Source organism: Salvelinus alpinus, chromosome 2, assembly GCF_045679555.1.
Source record: "Salvelinus alpinus chromosome 2, SLU_Salpinus.1, whole genome shotgun sequence".
Classification (NCBI taxonomy): Eukaryota; Metazoa; Chordata; class Actinopteri; order Salmoniformes; family Salmonidae; genus Salvelinus; species Salvelinus alpinus.
This window is the reverse complement of record NC_092087.1, coordinates 75,487,003-75,503,885: the sequence shown is the minus strand read 5'-3', so window position 1 is coordinate 75,503,885 and position 16,883 is coordinate 75,487,003. Positions and strand designations below refer to the sequence as shown.

At 43.4% G+C, this 16,883-nt stretch overlaps 1 protein-coding gene across 2 annotated transcripts; it reads right to left on the bottom strand.

Moving 5' to 3' along the window:
• Positions 1-3,467: 3,467 nt before the first annotated feature.
• On the bottom strand, positions 3,468-15,775 carry LOC139567747 (D-aminoacyl-tRNA deacylase 1-like). Of its 2 annotated transcripts, none has more exons than XM_071389212.1 (6): positions 15,403-15,775; positions 14,852-14,942; positions 14,308-14,543; positions 8,267-8,364; positions 5,438-5,605; positions 3,468-3,882 (listed from the first exon to the last, which is right to left on the bottom strand). In XM_071389212.1, exons 1-5 carry the CDS (start codon positions 15,443-15,445, stop codon positions 5,447-5,449), a joined length of 627 nt encoding a protein of 208 aa, XP_071245313.1. In that variant the 5' UTR covers positions 15,446-15,775; the 3' UTR covers positions 3,468-3,882; positions 5,438-5,446. The 2 variants fall into 2 exon arrangements, with proteins under 2 accessions (XP_071245313.1, XP_071245312.1); XM_071389211.1 differs by having other exon boundaries at positions 5,406-5,605; positions 15,403-15,556.
• Positions 15,776-16,883: the final 1,108 nt, after the last annotated feature.

Sequence of the window (16,883 nt, the reverse complement as noted above, 5' to 3'; positions counted from 1 at the left end):
CACAATTCCTGACATTTCATCCTAGTAAAAATTACCTGTTTTAGGTCAGTTAGGATCACCACTTTATTTTAAGAATGTGAAATGTCAGAATAATAGTAGAGAGAATTATTTATTTATATATATTATTTTTTCCTTTATTTAACTGGGCAAGACGGTTAAGAACAAATAATTAATTTCAATGACGGCCTAGGACCAGTGTGTTAACTGCCTTGTTCAGGGGCAGAACGACAGATTATTACCTTGTCAGCTCAGGGATTCGATTTTGCAACCTTTCGGTTACTAGTCCAACACTCTAACCACTAGGCTACCTGCCGCTCCATCACATTCCCAGTGGGTCCCATCACATTCCCAGTGGGTCAGAAGTTTACATACACTCATTTAGTATTTCGTAGCATTGCCTTTAAATTGTTTAACTTGGGTCAAACGTTTTGGATAGCCTTCCACAAGCTTCCCACAATAAGTTGGGTGAATTTTGGCCCATTCCTCCTGACAGAGCTGGTGTAACTGAGTCAGGTTTGTAGACTTCCTTGCTCGCACACACTTTTTCAGTTCTGCCCACAAATGTTCTATAGGATTGAGGTCAGGGCTTTGTGATGGCCACTCCAATACTTTGACTTTGTTGTCCTTAAGCCATTTTTCCACAATTTTGGAAGTATGCTTGGGGTCCATTTGGAAGACCCATTTGCGACCAAGCTTCAACATCCTGACTGATGTCTTGAGATGTTGCTTCAATTTATCCACATACTTTTCCTCCCTCATGATGCCATCTATTTTGTGAAGTGCACCAGTCCCACCTGCAGCAAAGCACCCCCACAACATGATGCTGCCACCCCCGTGCTTCACAGTTGGAATGGTGTTCTTCGGCTTGCAAGCCTCCCCCTTTTCCCTCCAAACATAACGATAGTCATTATTTTTGTTTCATCAGTCCAGAGGACATTTCTCCAAAAAGTACGATCTTTGTCCCCATGTGCCGTTGCAAACCGTAGTCTGGCTTTTTTATGGCGGTTTTGGAGCAGTGGCTAATTCCTTGCTGAGCGGCCTTTCAGGTTATGTCGATATAGGACTCGTTTTACTGTGGATATAGTACTTTTGTACCTGTTTCCTCCAGCATCATCACAAGGTCCTTTGCTGTTGTTCTGGGATTGATTTGCACTTTTTGCACCAAAGTATGTTCATCTCTACGAGACAGAACGCATCTCCTTCCTGAGCGGTATGACAGCTGATTTCTTTTGATTTTCCCATGATGTCAAGCAAAGAGGCACTGAGTTTGAAGGTAGTCCTTGAAATACATCCACAGGTACACCTCCAATTGACTCAAATGATGTCAGTTAGCCTATCAGAAGCTTCTAAAGCCATGACATCATTTCTGGGAATTTTCTAAACTGTTTAAAGGCACAGTCAAATTAGTGCATTAACCTCTGACCCACTGGAATTGTGATACAGTGAATTATAAGTGAAATAATCTGTCTGTAAACAATTGTTGGAAAAATGACTTGTGTCATGCACAAAGCAATGTCCTAACTGACTTGCCAAAACTATAGTTTGTTGACAAGAAATGCGTGGAGTGGTTGAAAAACGAGTTTTAATGACTCCAATCTAAGTGTATGTAAACTTCCGACTTCAACTGTATCTTCAGAAGTTGTTTGTGCCCAGGCCACTTTATAGAATATTTGAGTAGACTATAGGCTATTATGCATACGTTACATAATAGATCAATGAATGCATTGCTCATGAATTTTACATTAATTTATATCTATGTCATCAAATAAGATGGACTGTATTTCCCACTTTACAGTGGGAAATATAACTATCTTGACGTTATCTACTATCATTAGACATTGAATAAACAGGCCTAGCCCAGTGAAAGGCTTCACATAATGTAAATGATATGAAATGAGGCAACTTTCCTCCAAACAAATTATATTAGACTATTCACATGAATTATGAAAAAAATAAAAAGGTTTCTAGGATATTTATAATTTTAGGATAATAACTTAATTCTGACAGTCACTCTTGATTGTGAGTTTGATTGTTTGAGTTTTCTTATAAATAGCACTGGAAAGTTTCCAGCAAGAGTGGAAAAAGTGGTTAGGGCTCTTAGCAACTAGGTTTCATTGTGCCTCCTTTAACCCTTTGAGTCAAGGAACGAGAGCGAGAGAAAGAACCAAAAACAAGAGAGAGAACCAGAGAAAGAGAGATAAAAAGTCAAAAGAGATGGCAAAAGGTGGTGTGAGAGAAATGTAAGGGAAAAAAGTAGCATAATAACACAACAAACAAGATAGTGCTTTATGTCTCAGGTTTGTCCTCTCACACTAGTATCATATAAGCTACCTGACCACAGAAGGAAGTATGCCATTGTACTGTCATGAGAAAATACATGAGAAATTAGAGCCAGACATCACACACAACCAAATTGTCGGTTGCGACACAGATGTGGTTTTATGCATAAAACCATCCCTGAAATGAATGATTGCCTATAACCTGTAGAGAGGAATCCTGCACTCAACCCGGGCATGGAGTTATTTAGTATACTAAATAAGATGAATTCCCAAAGTCTCAGAGGTGCACAAAAGAAAAGAAAGAGGGGGAGGAGGGAGGGAAGTGGGGGGGCAACAAATTAAATCCAGTTAAATTGTTTTTCCATAGCCAGTGGGGTTTGGCAAGAGACTGGCTCACACATGAGAGGCAAGATAAAGCCTCCGAAAGAAACAGACAACCCCAAACGCTGTAGCAGTCTCAGATGTAGCAGAATGCCTGGAATTTAACCCACTTTCCCATGTCCAACTGAACTGACACCGCGCCCAGACACAGCTCCAAAGGCCTGGAAGTTGATACACACACGGAAGTGCACACTTCTAGTACAGTACTGAGATCCACAATGAAACATTATCAAAGACGGAACAACCCACACACAAACTGTAGAATACACCCTTCCACCATCAATGAGTCATTGCCAGTAGGGACCCCAATACACACTTGGAACCACACACAGTCTCAACTATGCACCATTAAAATCAAAATGGCTTTCATCACTTCTGCTGTACTGTCTTGGTTGGTATCTACATCCATAATCCAGCAGTCACTTTCCCTGTTGCGATGAAACATAGGTCGGGGCTGTCTGGAGCGTAGAGCCCCCTAAAACCCACAGTAGATCCAGACATATTTGGGTCATGTCTTGTCTTCTCCTCATATGATATCTCCAGAGCCTGACGTTGTTTCTCAGTTTCCTCCCGTTCTGTTCACAACCAGAAATAAACATGGAGAGAAATCTCATCCCAGCACAACATCACGCTGCGAGGGCACAGCAGTTCCTGTAGGCCAGGAATAGATGCTCTGTCAACTAAATACTGGAGTTTTGAAGGTATTTGTGTTCAAATGGGAAGGGAGGTGTGTTCCTCCCTCAGACCATCCAAGAACAAGGATAGAGCATGTACGCACTCACACACAGACAACAAACACAGCATAGGTCCACACACCATGTTTTCTTTTATAAAATGACAACATTTACATTCAAATCCACTAAACAGCAGTATAGCATATCATGTTCACAGCATTCATAAATATCAAATGTGTTGTCCTTATTAAAGACAAGAACTACAAAAGTAAGGTGAGAGAATGTCCTACATCTCCATCTTGTGATGCCACGAGCCCTCTCTGTCATAGGTGCCTTTGGAATTTGGGTGGAAGGTTCCATGTCTTTGCCACGGTCTTCCTCTACTCAGAGAGGGTAGAAGGCAGAGACAGCCAATGTTGTAGAGAAAGATGGAGAGGAAGAGGCCCATACATTCTTCCAGGAGGACAGTCCAGAGTCACATCTCACAGTCTCTGCAGATGAAGTTCATTTTGGCAGACTTGGCTCCTCCCATCATCAATATGGTAAATCTATAAGATACAACGCACATCGTTATCAGTATATTCATATATAGAATATCAATTAGCAGGTGCTATTATCCAGAGCAACTTGTATAGACTGTTAGTAGCATTAAGACATAGTACCATTAGACACAGCAGCACTGCACACAGCAGTATTGGACACAGTAGCACTGGACACACTAGTATTGGACACAGTAGCACTGGACACAGTAGTATTGGACACAGTAGCATTAGTAGGAGTGGTGGCCGTGTAAAGAGCAGTAGTTGTAGTATTGAGTCTTGCAGTAACAGAACCACAAGAACATTTCATTTAAATAGAACATTGCAGGAAGGAAGTGAGGGAAGATAGGACGAAGACTTGTCACAAAATGACTCTAATCATTCTGAGACACACAGTGGTGCACACTGCTCATGTTTAAGTCACAGTAAGCAAACCTCAGGGAAACAAAGTTCCCCTTTAAAAAAATGAAGCGACGGAACTGAGGAAGTGAGAGAGAGGAGAGGAAAGGAGAGGAAGAGATGAGGAGGAGAGTGAGCATTTCTCTACCTTCAAGTTCAAGTCTGAGCTTGCTTATCACACAGAGAGCTGCTGCCTTTGCGTTCCCCCCGAAAGTGAAAAATGAAAACAACTCTCAATCTCTCCCTCCCCCCTCCCTCGGCTTTCGCTCTCTGTCAGACAAAGTGGCCTTATGCAACCATCTCGGGGAGGCCTTGCTGATGTCTTGCGGCATATTTACCCAGCCTACCCCCCTCTCCAGTTTCCTTCTCTCTTTTTGTCTCGTAAAGTGAGGGGAGTACAGTGTCCTCACCACCGGGGAGTCTGGGATACCGCCGGAGGCTGAGGATGAAGATCCATGAGGGACATGGAGTGTGTGTGTTGTGTCTCTAAATTACATATATTGTATGTACCGTGTGTGTGTGCGTATGCATGATGTGGGTAAGTGTATGTGCATGGTTATGAAAGAGAGGATACGTCACCCAGTAGTGACGTCGTGTGGTGGCGTGTTCGCTCCGATGCCACACCAACTCGACCACGGGTCACTGCATTTTCGACCCCAACACGGGGTAAGGCGTAGTCGCGAACACACCACAACACAGGCTCGCTCACGCGAGCAAGCAGGGGCGGGCTGACTGACTAACGCAGTGACTTCTCTGTTTTTAATAAACAAACGCTAGGGATGAATAAGAGCAAAGCCCTCTAATCCGGAGATCTGAACACTTGTATAAGAAACAACCTCCTTCTGGATTTCACCACAAATGTCAACAATAACACGGAGCGACCAAGGACCATGTGCAGTACAACATACACCAATGTGGATTGAAGTGGTTCTATTTCATCCATGATTGTGTGCAATAAATACAGAGAGGGAATCCAGAAGCTGGAACAAAGGACCAGTGACGTGAAGCGTTTCGTAGCAGATGCATACAACACTAGATACCACTACTTTGACCTGACATCAACCCTCCAAAACAGAGGACAACTTTATTGGTTATTTATTTGTACATTTTAAATATAAGTAATATAGCACTACCAGTACAGCAGGTTGGGTGACTCCAGGCTCACCGTGCTGCCCTAAGTCTCCCTCTCTGACGACACGTCTCCGTCTGCTCCACTGCTGGCGTTAGGGTCCTGTGCTCTGGGGCGCGGGGCGGCCCTCTCCCTGCCTGACTCCAAGGGTCCTTTAGAGCGCGGCTTCTCTTTCCTCTGCTGCTGTTTCTCCTGTTTAGCGAGCTGAGGGGGGCGGGGGTAAAGGGTTAAAAAGAGAAGGACAAAACCTGGATTGATCTAATACAATTAGTAGGGACCTGAGTTGTTTGTGGTCACGTGACCTGTTTTTACTGGTCAAGTCACGTGCCCAAGAAAAACCCAGGGACATAGCTATGTAGAACTGTATCAAATAATTGGCTACAGTAAAACAAGAGAAGAGAATATGAAAAGAAAAGGGCAGAACAAGAAAGAGAAATAAACATCAGAGCTTTGTTTCACTGTACTGCTAGTTTCGGAAGCCATGACCATTTCGATGAAGCATTAACTGTCCTGACAATATAAAGCGGTCACGCTCAGAAAGAGCCGAGTCATCTTCCCATTCACTCACCATCTACGGTTAGCTGCGAGGCTAATCTATTGAACTCCTCTCTGAGGAAACTACTGTTGCAGCTATCTCTGTTCTGCTCAAAGAAGAGTAAACAACCACCCTACACTAAAAGGAACACAACTACCCCTGAAAAGGTTTGTAAACATACATGCTAAAACTTTCATGAGCGCCACATGAAATATTTATGACTTAAATGTCATGCTAAAGCCACAACATCCCACAAACTCTTAATTATTTAAAGAAATAAGACAAAAAAAACCACCATGTATCTAGTTATCCCTGTACAAACTACATTGGGGTTAGCTAGCTAGCAAGCAATGATACCATCTTACCCAGGGTGTTGTGTTGCTTTGAAGACCCCCAATAACAATGATCACATGACATTTCAGTGATTAAGACCACTGTTTCATATTCAAAATTACTTTCACAGAACAATAGAAACAGAAAACCTTAATGGTATTGTTTGAAAGGCTCTGTTGTCCATCTCCTAGGATCCGATAAAACTTCTTATTCATGGAAAGGAAGTGTCTGTGTGTGTTTCAGCTGCTCCCCCAGTTGACTGGTGATCCTCTCAGTCTTGGCATACTCCCCTCTAACTGCACAACAACATCCCAAATATCCAAAACAGACTAGATTAAAATTCTGAGGACTGCCGCTTACATCCATTGGACCGAGCAGTCAGCCAAGTTTACACACACAAAGACCACACATGCAAACACAGAAGTGACTGGAATCACGTTCAGGAAGTCTTCAACAATTGACAAATAACAAAAACACTACAATTTCAAAATACTCACTGTACCTCCGCACATTGACTAGGTACCGGTACCCCCTGTATATAGCCTCGATATTGTTATTTTATTGTGTTATTTAAAAAAAAAAAATTAACTTTAATTTATTTGGTAAATATTGTCTTAACTCTTCTTGAACTGCACTGTTGGTTAAGGGCTTGTAAGTAAGCATTTCACGGTAAGGTCTACACTTGTTGTATTCGGAGTATGTGACAAATAAAGTTTGATTTGATTTGAATAAACTACAATGTGAAGCGGACGGTTTAGGAGAAGCGGGGAGGGATGTCCCTACTCCCTCATGGCTGCTGCTATTTGGAGTGGACCTGACTGCTGTCTGCTAAGTTTGGATCATAGCGCGATGTCTTCAAGTAGATGTGGTGGTGTAACACATTCATCAAGGCTTTTGCTCCTTCAAATCCCTCTGTGTTACACAACAGGACTGGGAGATACTGTGGAATCAGCAGTGTTACCCAACGGTTATCCATTTGTCATGTTTAAAGATGGATACATTGCCTAAAATACACTTAAAATGAACTGAAATGACTTTTAACATAGTTTACCATTCAAAAACAGATGCCCAGTAATACACTAAAGGCCAGTTTCTTGGATCAGGATTAAGCCTAGTCCTGAAAGCATGTTCAATGGAGAATTTAGATTGAGCATGCTTTATAGTCCAGAACAGAGCTTAATCTAGGTCTAGGAAACTGGCTCTAAGAGAGGACATCCATTATTAATATACCATTGTGGGTGAACTTGTCACTACTTAGGCTACACATCAGAACTCATAAATCATTATTCCACATTCAAATATATTTCTTAGCCAGCATGGCCTGAGTCTCCCCTGCAGAGGCCGTCGTCATGGTAACAGAGTGCACAGTGACTCAGGAGTCAACCGATCCCTGTGGGGAGAGCGGTGGCGGCGACCCCCCCACCCCACCCCACCTCGCCCTGGCCTGCCAATCATATGTTATGTCTCCCCCACACACACACACACACACACACACTTCTGGACACTTCTGGTCAATCAGTGGTCTTTCAGCTAGGCCAGAGGGGTAATGGGATAGAGCAGGACAGATTCATGGGATAATCAGTACACATCTACAGGATCAGGATTGGTTTTTGTATCAGGGACTGGCAAATCTATGGTTCACCTCCTTAAAGCCAGGGACTAAAATTACAACAAAAAACTGACCAACTAAATGTCTGACAGCTATCTCGGGGACCGCTAAGCCACATCTCAGGGAGCGGTGCCGGTCCATGGACCAGAGGTTGACTAACTAACTGCACTAAGAAAAACAATAGTGCAGCTTTGGAGAAGTTAGGCCTGCATCACCACCTGCTGGAGGATAGCAGGATAGACAGTGAGTGCTGAGAGAAAGTCTGGACAATTTAGAACAAATATAGTCTAGCAATACATAGCCTAATAAAGGGAGACTCCGCAATATGACACCATCATACACCATGGGCCAACTTCCTGCTTGCAGAAATCAACAACAACAACTGTACCTGTTTGGGGTCCATGGAAGCAGAAGGAGACACCAGTTCGATGGTGACTGGTCCGTCATTCTGGATGTGAACCTGCATGTAGGCCCCAAACTGCCCGTCTAAAAACACAAGACAAAAGGAAAATGTAAAGATGAACCTTAATACATATAAATGAGTCTAAAACAGTTAGAGGACCTAGAATCCTCCTTTGTTTCCCCCTTCCTCTACAGGCCCATATAAATGACACCACTCAACGTTCCATCCAGTAACAGCCACTGCAGTTTGCTTATTGTGCATATTAATCTATATCAATGATTTATAAGCAGGTGGCATCTCAGTACAACAGGGACATGGGGGTAGAGGGTGTTAAGATATAATAAGACAGGACGTTTATACTTAAATGTTCCCCGTTGGTCCAGGTATGCTTCGATTTATTACATCATCTGCCCATGAAACCGGTGGCTGGGTGGTGTGTTCTAAAAAGTGCAGAATCATCTCGTTTCTCCCACTCAGGCGATTGGGCCTTGGCAGTGAGAAGACTAATTAGAGAGCTTGCGTCCCGCGACAAGCAGGGACACAGAGTTCCTCCACTACACCTTCTCCCTGGTGGCTTGAACCAATTCACCACCAAACACCATCCTCAACTACGACCTGATAAAAGAAAACCACCCCAATGTGGAACCGCCATAACCCTTGCACTGTGACCCATATAATTAAATATTTTACCTTTATTTAACTAGGCAAGTCAGTGAAGAACAAATTCTGATTTTCAATGACGGCCTAGGAACAGTGGGTTAACTGCCTTGGTTCAGGGGCAGAACGACAGATTTTTGTACCTTGTCAGCTTGGGGATTCGATCTTGCAAACTTTCGGTTACTAGTCCAAAGCTCTAACCACTAGGCTACCTGCCGCAGCGAAAATGTTATATAACAATGTTTATTTCTATGCTGTGACCAACGACCTTATAATTCGCCACCAAACATGGCCTGACAAACCAACCCCCTATGTAGATGTGGAACCACCCTAACCTTTGCACTGTAAAGTCCATGGAGAATAAGAGCACCTCCTCCCAGCTGCCCACTGCACTGAGGCTAGGAAACACTGTCACCACCGATAAATCTACAATAATTGAGAATTTCAATAAGATTTTTTCTACGACTGGCCATGCTCTCCACCTGGCTACCCCTACCCTGGCCAACAGCTCTGCACCCCCCACAGCAACTTGCCCAAGCCTCCCCCACTTCCCCTTCACCCAAATCCAGATAGCTGATGTTCTGAAAGAGCTGCAAAATCCAGACCCCTACAAATCAGCTGGGCTAAACAATCTGGACCCTGTCTTTCTAAAATTATCCGCCGCAATTGTTGCAACCCCTATTACTCGCCTGTTAAATCTCTCTTTCGTATCGTCTGAGATCCCTAAAGTTTGGAAAGCTGCCGCGATCATCCCCCTCTTCAAAGGGGGAGACACTCCAGACCCAAACTGTTAGAGACCTATATCTATCCTACCCTGCTTTTCTAAGGTCTTCGAAAGCCAAGTTAACAAACAGATCACCGACCATTTCGAATCCCACCGTACCTTCTCCGCTATGCAATCTGGTTTCCGAGCTGGTCATTGGTGCACCTCAGCCACCCTCAAGGTCCTAAACGAAATCATAACCGCCATCGATAAAAGACAATACTGTGCAGCCGTCTTCATCGACCTGGCCAAAGCTTTCGACTGTCAAATGACTGCCTCGCCTGGTTCACCAAATACTTCTCAGATAGAGTTCATTGTGTCAAATCGGAGGGCCTGTTGTCCGGACCTCTGGCAGTCTCTATGGAGGTACCACAGGGTTCAATTCTCGGGCCGACTCTTTTCTCTGTATAGATCAATGATGTCGCTCTTGTTCCTTGTGATTCTGATCCACTTCTACGCAGACGACACCATTCTGTATACTTCTGGCCCTTCTTTGGACACTGTGTTAACAAACCTCCAGACGAGCTTCAATGCCATATAACACTCCTTCCATGGCCTCCAACTGCTCTTAAAAGCAAGTAAAACTAAATGCATGCTCTTCAACCGACCGCTGCCCGCACCCGTCCGCCCATCTAGCATCACTACTCTGGACTAGAGGTCGACCGATTAATCGCAATGGCCGATTAATTAGGGCCGATTTCAAGTTTTCATAACAATCGGAAATCGGTATTTTTGGACACCAATTTGTCCGGGTTTTTTTGGGCCTTACCTCCCTAATCTTACTACATTTGCACACACTGTATATAGATTTTTCTATTGTGTTATTGACTGTTAGTTTGTTTATCCCATGTTTAACTCTGTGTTGTTTGTGTCACACTGCTTTGCTTTATCTTGGCCAGGTCGCAGTTGTAAATGAGAACTTGTTCTCAACTGGCTTACCTGGTTAAATAAAGGTTGAATTTTTTTTTTCAACTATGAACTATGACCTTATAGACCAATGTATGTAACCTCTGTTTCAACAGGAAAGCAGGGGATTCAACTAATTCCGAGCCTTTCAGGTTAGGAGTCAAGTCTTCAGTGGCCTCAAGGATAAAGGCTACTGCACGTGACCCTGTAGTCTAGGCTGTTTCACTTAGGAATGCATTGGCTTATCAACCCTAACCCTGGTCAAGCCTTAAGCTTGTGTCTCAATTCCCCAGGCTATGAACAGCAACCCTTCTATTCACTATTGTTCTCCAGGTGTTTGTGATATTGACCTTAGGCTATCAATTACACTGAACAAAAATTTAATGTTGAGTGTTGGTCCCATGTTTCATAAAAATATCCCAGATTTTCCATATGCACAAAAAGCGTATTTCTCTCAAATGTGCACAATTTTTTTTGCATCCCTGTTAGTGAGCATTTCTCCTTCGCAAATATAATCCACCCACCTGACACGTGTGGATAATCAAGAAGCTGGTTAAACAGCATGATCATTACACAGGTGCACCTTGTGCTGAAGACAATAAAAGGACACTTTAAAATTGTCACACAACACAATGCCACAGATGGCTCAAGTTGAGGGAGCATGCAATTGGCATGCTCACTGCAGGAATGTCCACCAGAGCTGTTGCCAGATAATTGAATGTTCATTTCTCTACCATAAGCTGCCTCCAACGTCATTTTACAGAATTTGGCAGTCCATCCAACCGGCGTCACAACCGCATACCACCTCCACATCTGGCTTCTTCACCTGCGGGATCATCTGAGGGGGGTGGTGAGGAATAATTCTGTCTGTAATAATGCCCCTTTGTGGGGAAAAACTCATTCTGATTGGCTGGGCCTGGCTCCCAAGTGGGTGGGCCTATGCCCTCCCAGGCCCACCCATGGCAGCACCCCTTCCCAGTCATGTGAAAACCATAGATTAGGGCCTAATACATTTACTTTAATTGACTTATTTCGTTATATGAACTGTAACTCAGTAAAATCTTTGAAATTGTTGCATGTTGCATTTATATTTTTGTTCAGTTTAGCTTCACCTCTTTGCTTGAACAAATGACCTTTTGCAACCATTACCCTGATCAAGCAAAACATTGACCCAATGCTATTAAATATTAAAACCACACAATTAGAAGAATGCCGATCCGTTTACATATCTATTAAATACCCAAGGTATCAAAATGATCTCTTCATTTAGGCTTTTCCTATCTAGAGTGTCTTATGAGAGTTAATTTCTCTCCGCCCACAAACTGCCTACACAGCAAAGTGTCCTCGACACTTTTGGGTCACTGGATGTGAAATTCTGTTCAATAGCAGTCTATTTTAAAAACTCTATATATGACTCATTTTGCAGTGTTTCTCTCACCAGCCCAGGCCAGTAGATAGCGTATATTACAATATACCCCCTCCCTTTGCCCTCAGAACAGCCTCAATTTGTCGGGGCATGGATTCTAGAAGGTGTCGAAAGCGTTTCACATGGATGCTGGCCCATGTTGACTCCAATGCATCCCACAGTTGTGTCAAGTTGGTTGGATGTCCTTTGGGTGGTGGACCATTCTTGATTCTCACAGGAAACAGTTGAGCGTGAAAAACCCAGCAGCGTTGCAGTTCTTGACAGAAACCAGTGCGCCTGGCACCTACCTATATGTCGTTCAAAGACACTTAAATCTTTTGTCTTGCCCATTCACCCTCTGAATGGCACACATCTGCAATCCATGTATCAATTGTCTCAAGGCTTAAAAATCCTTCTCTAACTTGTCTCCTTCACTTCATCTACACTGATTGAAGTGGATTTAACAAGTGACATCAATAAGGGATCATAGCTTTCACCTGGTCAGTCTATGTCATAATTTTGTACACTCAGTGTATAGGCCTAGTGCTTGTGTAGCCTACTGTATTCTTGTACCCTTTTCACACTATCGCGCTGACCCGATCTATAGTGCTGGCTCTGATATTATCGGTTCACATTGTCCTTTCCAGCATGGTTCCAGCAACTAAAGTGGAAGCGTAACCAGGTCAGCACATAACACACCTCAGCTTGGTTCAACTCAATAGTGAAAAAAGGAAATGGGATACCAAGCAATGTTCCCTAAAAAAAATTGGGCACTGAGCAAATTTAAGGTCTGCTCAGCGCAAACTTGAAGGTTGTGAAAAAAAATTGCAACTTCCGGCACGCGTTTACTGTGAACACTGAGGCTGTACCCGCTTTAAGTTACAGTTGTAAGAGTGGTCAAGTAGGCTACTGTGGCTATTTGATCATAATGTAGACCTACCCGAGTGGCCTACCATCAAAAACAATGGAGAAAAATGCATCCCAAAACATTTTTACACGGAAATAGCTTTTCTATCATTCAGCCTACAGTAGCAGCCAATGTGCCGTGTTCAATGTAAGTCTACATTCCATGAGACTTTTGAAAAAAAACATGCAGAGCTTGACATTAACCTGTTTATACACCTGTCATTCAGACAAGGAGACGACTGAAACTTTTCAAAATAAAATACATTATTTCCATACCATTATTACAGAGAATCAGACAAATTGAGCTATGCTCTGCTTATTGTCTCAAAATACAACACTGCCCCTTTTAAGACCTAAAAAAAGCTATTTACCTGACTCGTTTTCAAAGATGTCAAGAAATGTACACGTTTTATGCTTTTGTAGGAAGCAACCACTCCCACATTGTTGACTAGAAATAATCTATAACTGGGCTAATAACTCACTAACTAGCAAAGAATATGAACAAAAGTGCACAGGTGGCAACATGCAGCTCTCGCTATGATCTCAAAACAAGACCGCTCATACTGCAGCCTAAAAACAGTCCAGTTCAAAGAGAAAGACACAGATCCATATACGGCAATGGTTATTTGCATATAGGCCTACTGCAGCTCTGATTAGTTATGGCGCACTGGTCTGTGTAGAGTACCTGTCTGTCAATACTATAGAATCCTACTCCAATGCGCTCTTGCCTACAAGAAAATATCTTGCACAGTTAGTTTTGCATAGCAAGTCTTGAATAGTTTGTTGTATGGCGGTATGTTACATTGAAATTGGTTAACATTGCGTTGATTCGATCACAACTCCCACAGTAGAGCGACATGTTGATAGTGTTAATTAACTAAAGGGGAAAAGTCAAGAAAGGTGAGTGAAGTTCAAACTCATGCGTCTCTGGCTGGATGGATATTTCTTCTGCGCGGCAGTCTGATGGGAGCTGTACGCAGCTTAGAGGGAACACTGACACCTAGTCAGTTGTACAACTCAATGCATTCAACTGAAATGCGTCTTCCGCGTTTAACCCAGCCCCTCATAACCAGAGAGGTGCGGGGGGGGGGGCTGCCTTAACCGACACCCGGGGAGCAGTTGTTGTTAACTGCCTTGCTCAAGGGCAGAACGGCAGATTTTTACACCTTGCCAGCTCTAGGATTCGAACAAGGAACCTGCCGGTTACTGTACCAACGCTCTAACCGCTAGGCTACCCACCTTTGATCATCTCAGGCTTGTTGAGTAGCTCGTAATATAGTTATAGCAGCTGATATAGGCCTAGTGCGTATTTAGCAGACTGTATGTGTCAGTCAATGATGTTCACCCATAGTAATATCGTTTTCTATTTAGTCCTGTGTGTTCACCCACCTTTGATCATCTCCGGCTTGTAGGTGCTCCTCAGGTGTTCCAGGATGTTATTATAGAAGGGCTGGGACAGCTCTGCAGGCATGGCAGCATGGAAGTCTGGCTTGTTACCCTTCAGTATGCACTGCAGAGTGAACTGACTGACACACAGGACTTCATATTCCTTGTCCATGACGCTTTTGCTCCACGCCCGGCCGTTCTCATCGTCAAACAGACGCAGGTTGAGGATCTTACGAACCCTGAGAAGCAAAGGAATTAATGTTGGGGCGTAGAATTGATTGAAATATATAATTAATTTATTCAAATCTTTATGTGTTGGGGTCACAAAGGAGATGGCTATAGGAGTGAGCAAGTATTTTGTGCAGATGTTCCAAACGTATTGGGCTAAATACAAAAGAATAGCTCTAAGTGAATGATACGGTTGTCTTACAAATTCCTATTACAGATATGAACCTGACCTGGCCCTTATGCCCTGCCTATGTAGGAGAAGGTCTACAGTACCGTAGCGCAAAGACAATGTTTTGTGACTGAATGAACCCACACTCACATGTAGTCAACATCCTTCTGTGTGTCCTCCATGGATATACCCAGCAACACACACAGTCCTCTGCCTATTGAGCTAACGGGCACCTCTCCCACTGTGACAACACAGTACAGAATTATCAAATCAATCATTTTCATTATTCAGTGTCAGACACATCCTCCTAAAAAAGTGTGGTTAATCTAGCACACACTGGCAGTCTTGCAAGTAGTAGTATGCTGCAAATTTATGGAGTAAATTGTACATTATTTTCATTAGGAATGTAGACGTGAAAGTAAAAGTTGTCAAAAATATAAATAGTAAAGTACAGATACCCCCTAAAACGACGTAAGTAGTACTTTAAAGTGTTTTTACTTAAGTTACTTTACACCACTGAAAATGTGTTTTATAAATAACGTTACATTTGATTGGATATCCGTGCGGCTACCAAACTACTGTCGCTAACGTTAGCAATCCTCTGTGCTGCCTGCGAATTGCCTACCGGTGAAGAACTGTCATTCTTTGACACTATGAGCGATATAGAAATAAATTAATAATAAGTAAACAGCGTTACTCACCTGACACGCACGCTGTTGTCACTCTTTGAATGATTGCCTTCATTGTTTTGATTAGCTCGCTCGCTAGAATGAATCAGATTGAAGTGGTGCACATACGTAAACGTCATACTTCCCATGAAACCTTGCTGCGTTGTCAGAGGCATCTAGCGGCAGCAGTTGGGAGTACAGTAGATTACTTTTGTTACCATATCAGACAGCATAAACGTGCTAAAAATACCGTCTGTACTGATTCCTGGGGTTAAATTGGTGTTTTGCACATCTGTCCCAAAAACCTACAGTACTGTCATTATGAGCATTTTCGAAGGGAAGGGAGCACTGTCACTACCTCGCTCTCCACACCAGGATGCATGAACTGTGGAGCAAAATGAAGAGGAAATTCAGCAACTCCTGGAGGGCAGTGTAATAACCATTTCAGACAGAAAATGTGGTATATTACTTGTAAAAAATAAAATATATATTAGGCAGACTCCATGAGGGTGGTATGAAGGCCCGACGTCCACAGGTGGGGGTTGTGCTTACAGCCCAACACCGTGCAGGACGTTTGGCATTTGCCAGAGAACACCAAGATTGGCAAATTCGCCACTGGCGCCCTGTGCTCTTCACAGATGAAAGCAGGTTCACACTGAGCACATGTGACAGACGTGACAGTCTGGAGACGCCGTGGAGAACGTTCTGCTGCCTGCAACATCCTCCAGCATGACCGGTTTGGCGGTGGGTCAGTCATGGTGTGGGGTGGCATTTCTTTGGGGGGCCGCACAGCCCTCCATGTGCTCACCAGAGGTAGCCTGACTGCCATTAGGTACCGAGATGAGATCCTCAGACCCCTTGTGAGACCATATGCTGGTGCGGTTGGCCCTGGGTTCCTCCTAATGCAAGACAATGCTAGACCTCATGTGGCTGGAGTGTGTCAGCAGTTCCTGCAAGAGGAAGGCATTGATGCTATGGACTGGCCCGCCCATTCCCCAGACCTGAATCCGATTGAGCACATCTGGGACATCATGTCTCGCTCCATCCACCAACGCCACGTTGCACCACAGACTGTCCAGGAGTTGGCGGATGCTTTAGTTCAGGTCTGGGAGGAGATCCATCAGGAGACCATCCGCCACCTCATCAGGAGCATGCCCAGGCGTTGTAGGGAGGTCATACAGGCACGTGGAGGCCACACACACTACTGAGCCTCATTTTGACTTGTTTTAAGGACATTACATCAAAGTTGGATCAGCCTGTAGTGTGGTTTTCCACTTTAATTTTGAGTGTGACTCCAAATCCAGACCTCCATGGGTTGATAAATTTGATTTCCATTGATAATTTTTGTGTGATTTTGTTGTCAGCACATTCAACTATGTAAAGAAAAAAGTATTTAATAAGAATATTTCATTCATTCAGATCTAGGATGTGTTATTTTAGTGTTCCCTTTATTTTTTTGAGCAGTGTATATATATGTACTTGTTAAACAAAATCTCTTTCTCTGAGCAATTGTA

What these genes read in the sequence shown, in the direction of transcription:
- LOC139567747 (XM_071389212.1), bottom strand. Translation starts at nt 15,445, where the DNA reads ATGAAGGCAATCATTCAAAGAGTGACAACAGCGTGCGTGTCAG. An exon ending in GACAACAGCGTGCGTGTCAG is followed by an intron (nt 14,943 to 15,402) that starts GTGAGTAACGCT and finishes GTGTTGTCACAG; the next exon opens with TGGGAGAGGTGCCCGTTAGC. An exon ending in CAGAAGGATGTTGACTACAT is followed by an intron (nt 14,544 to 14,851) that starts GTGAGTGTGGGT and finishes TTTGCTTCTCAG; the next exon opens with GGTTCGTAAGATCCTCAACC.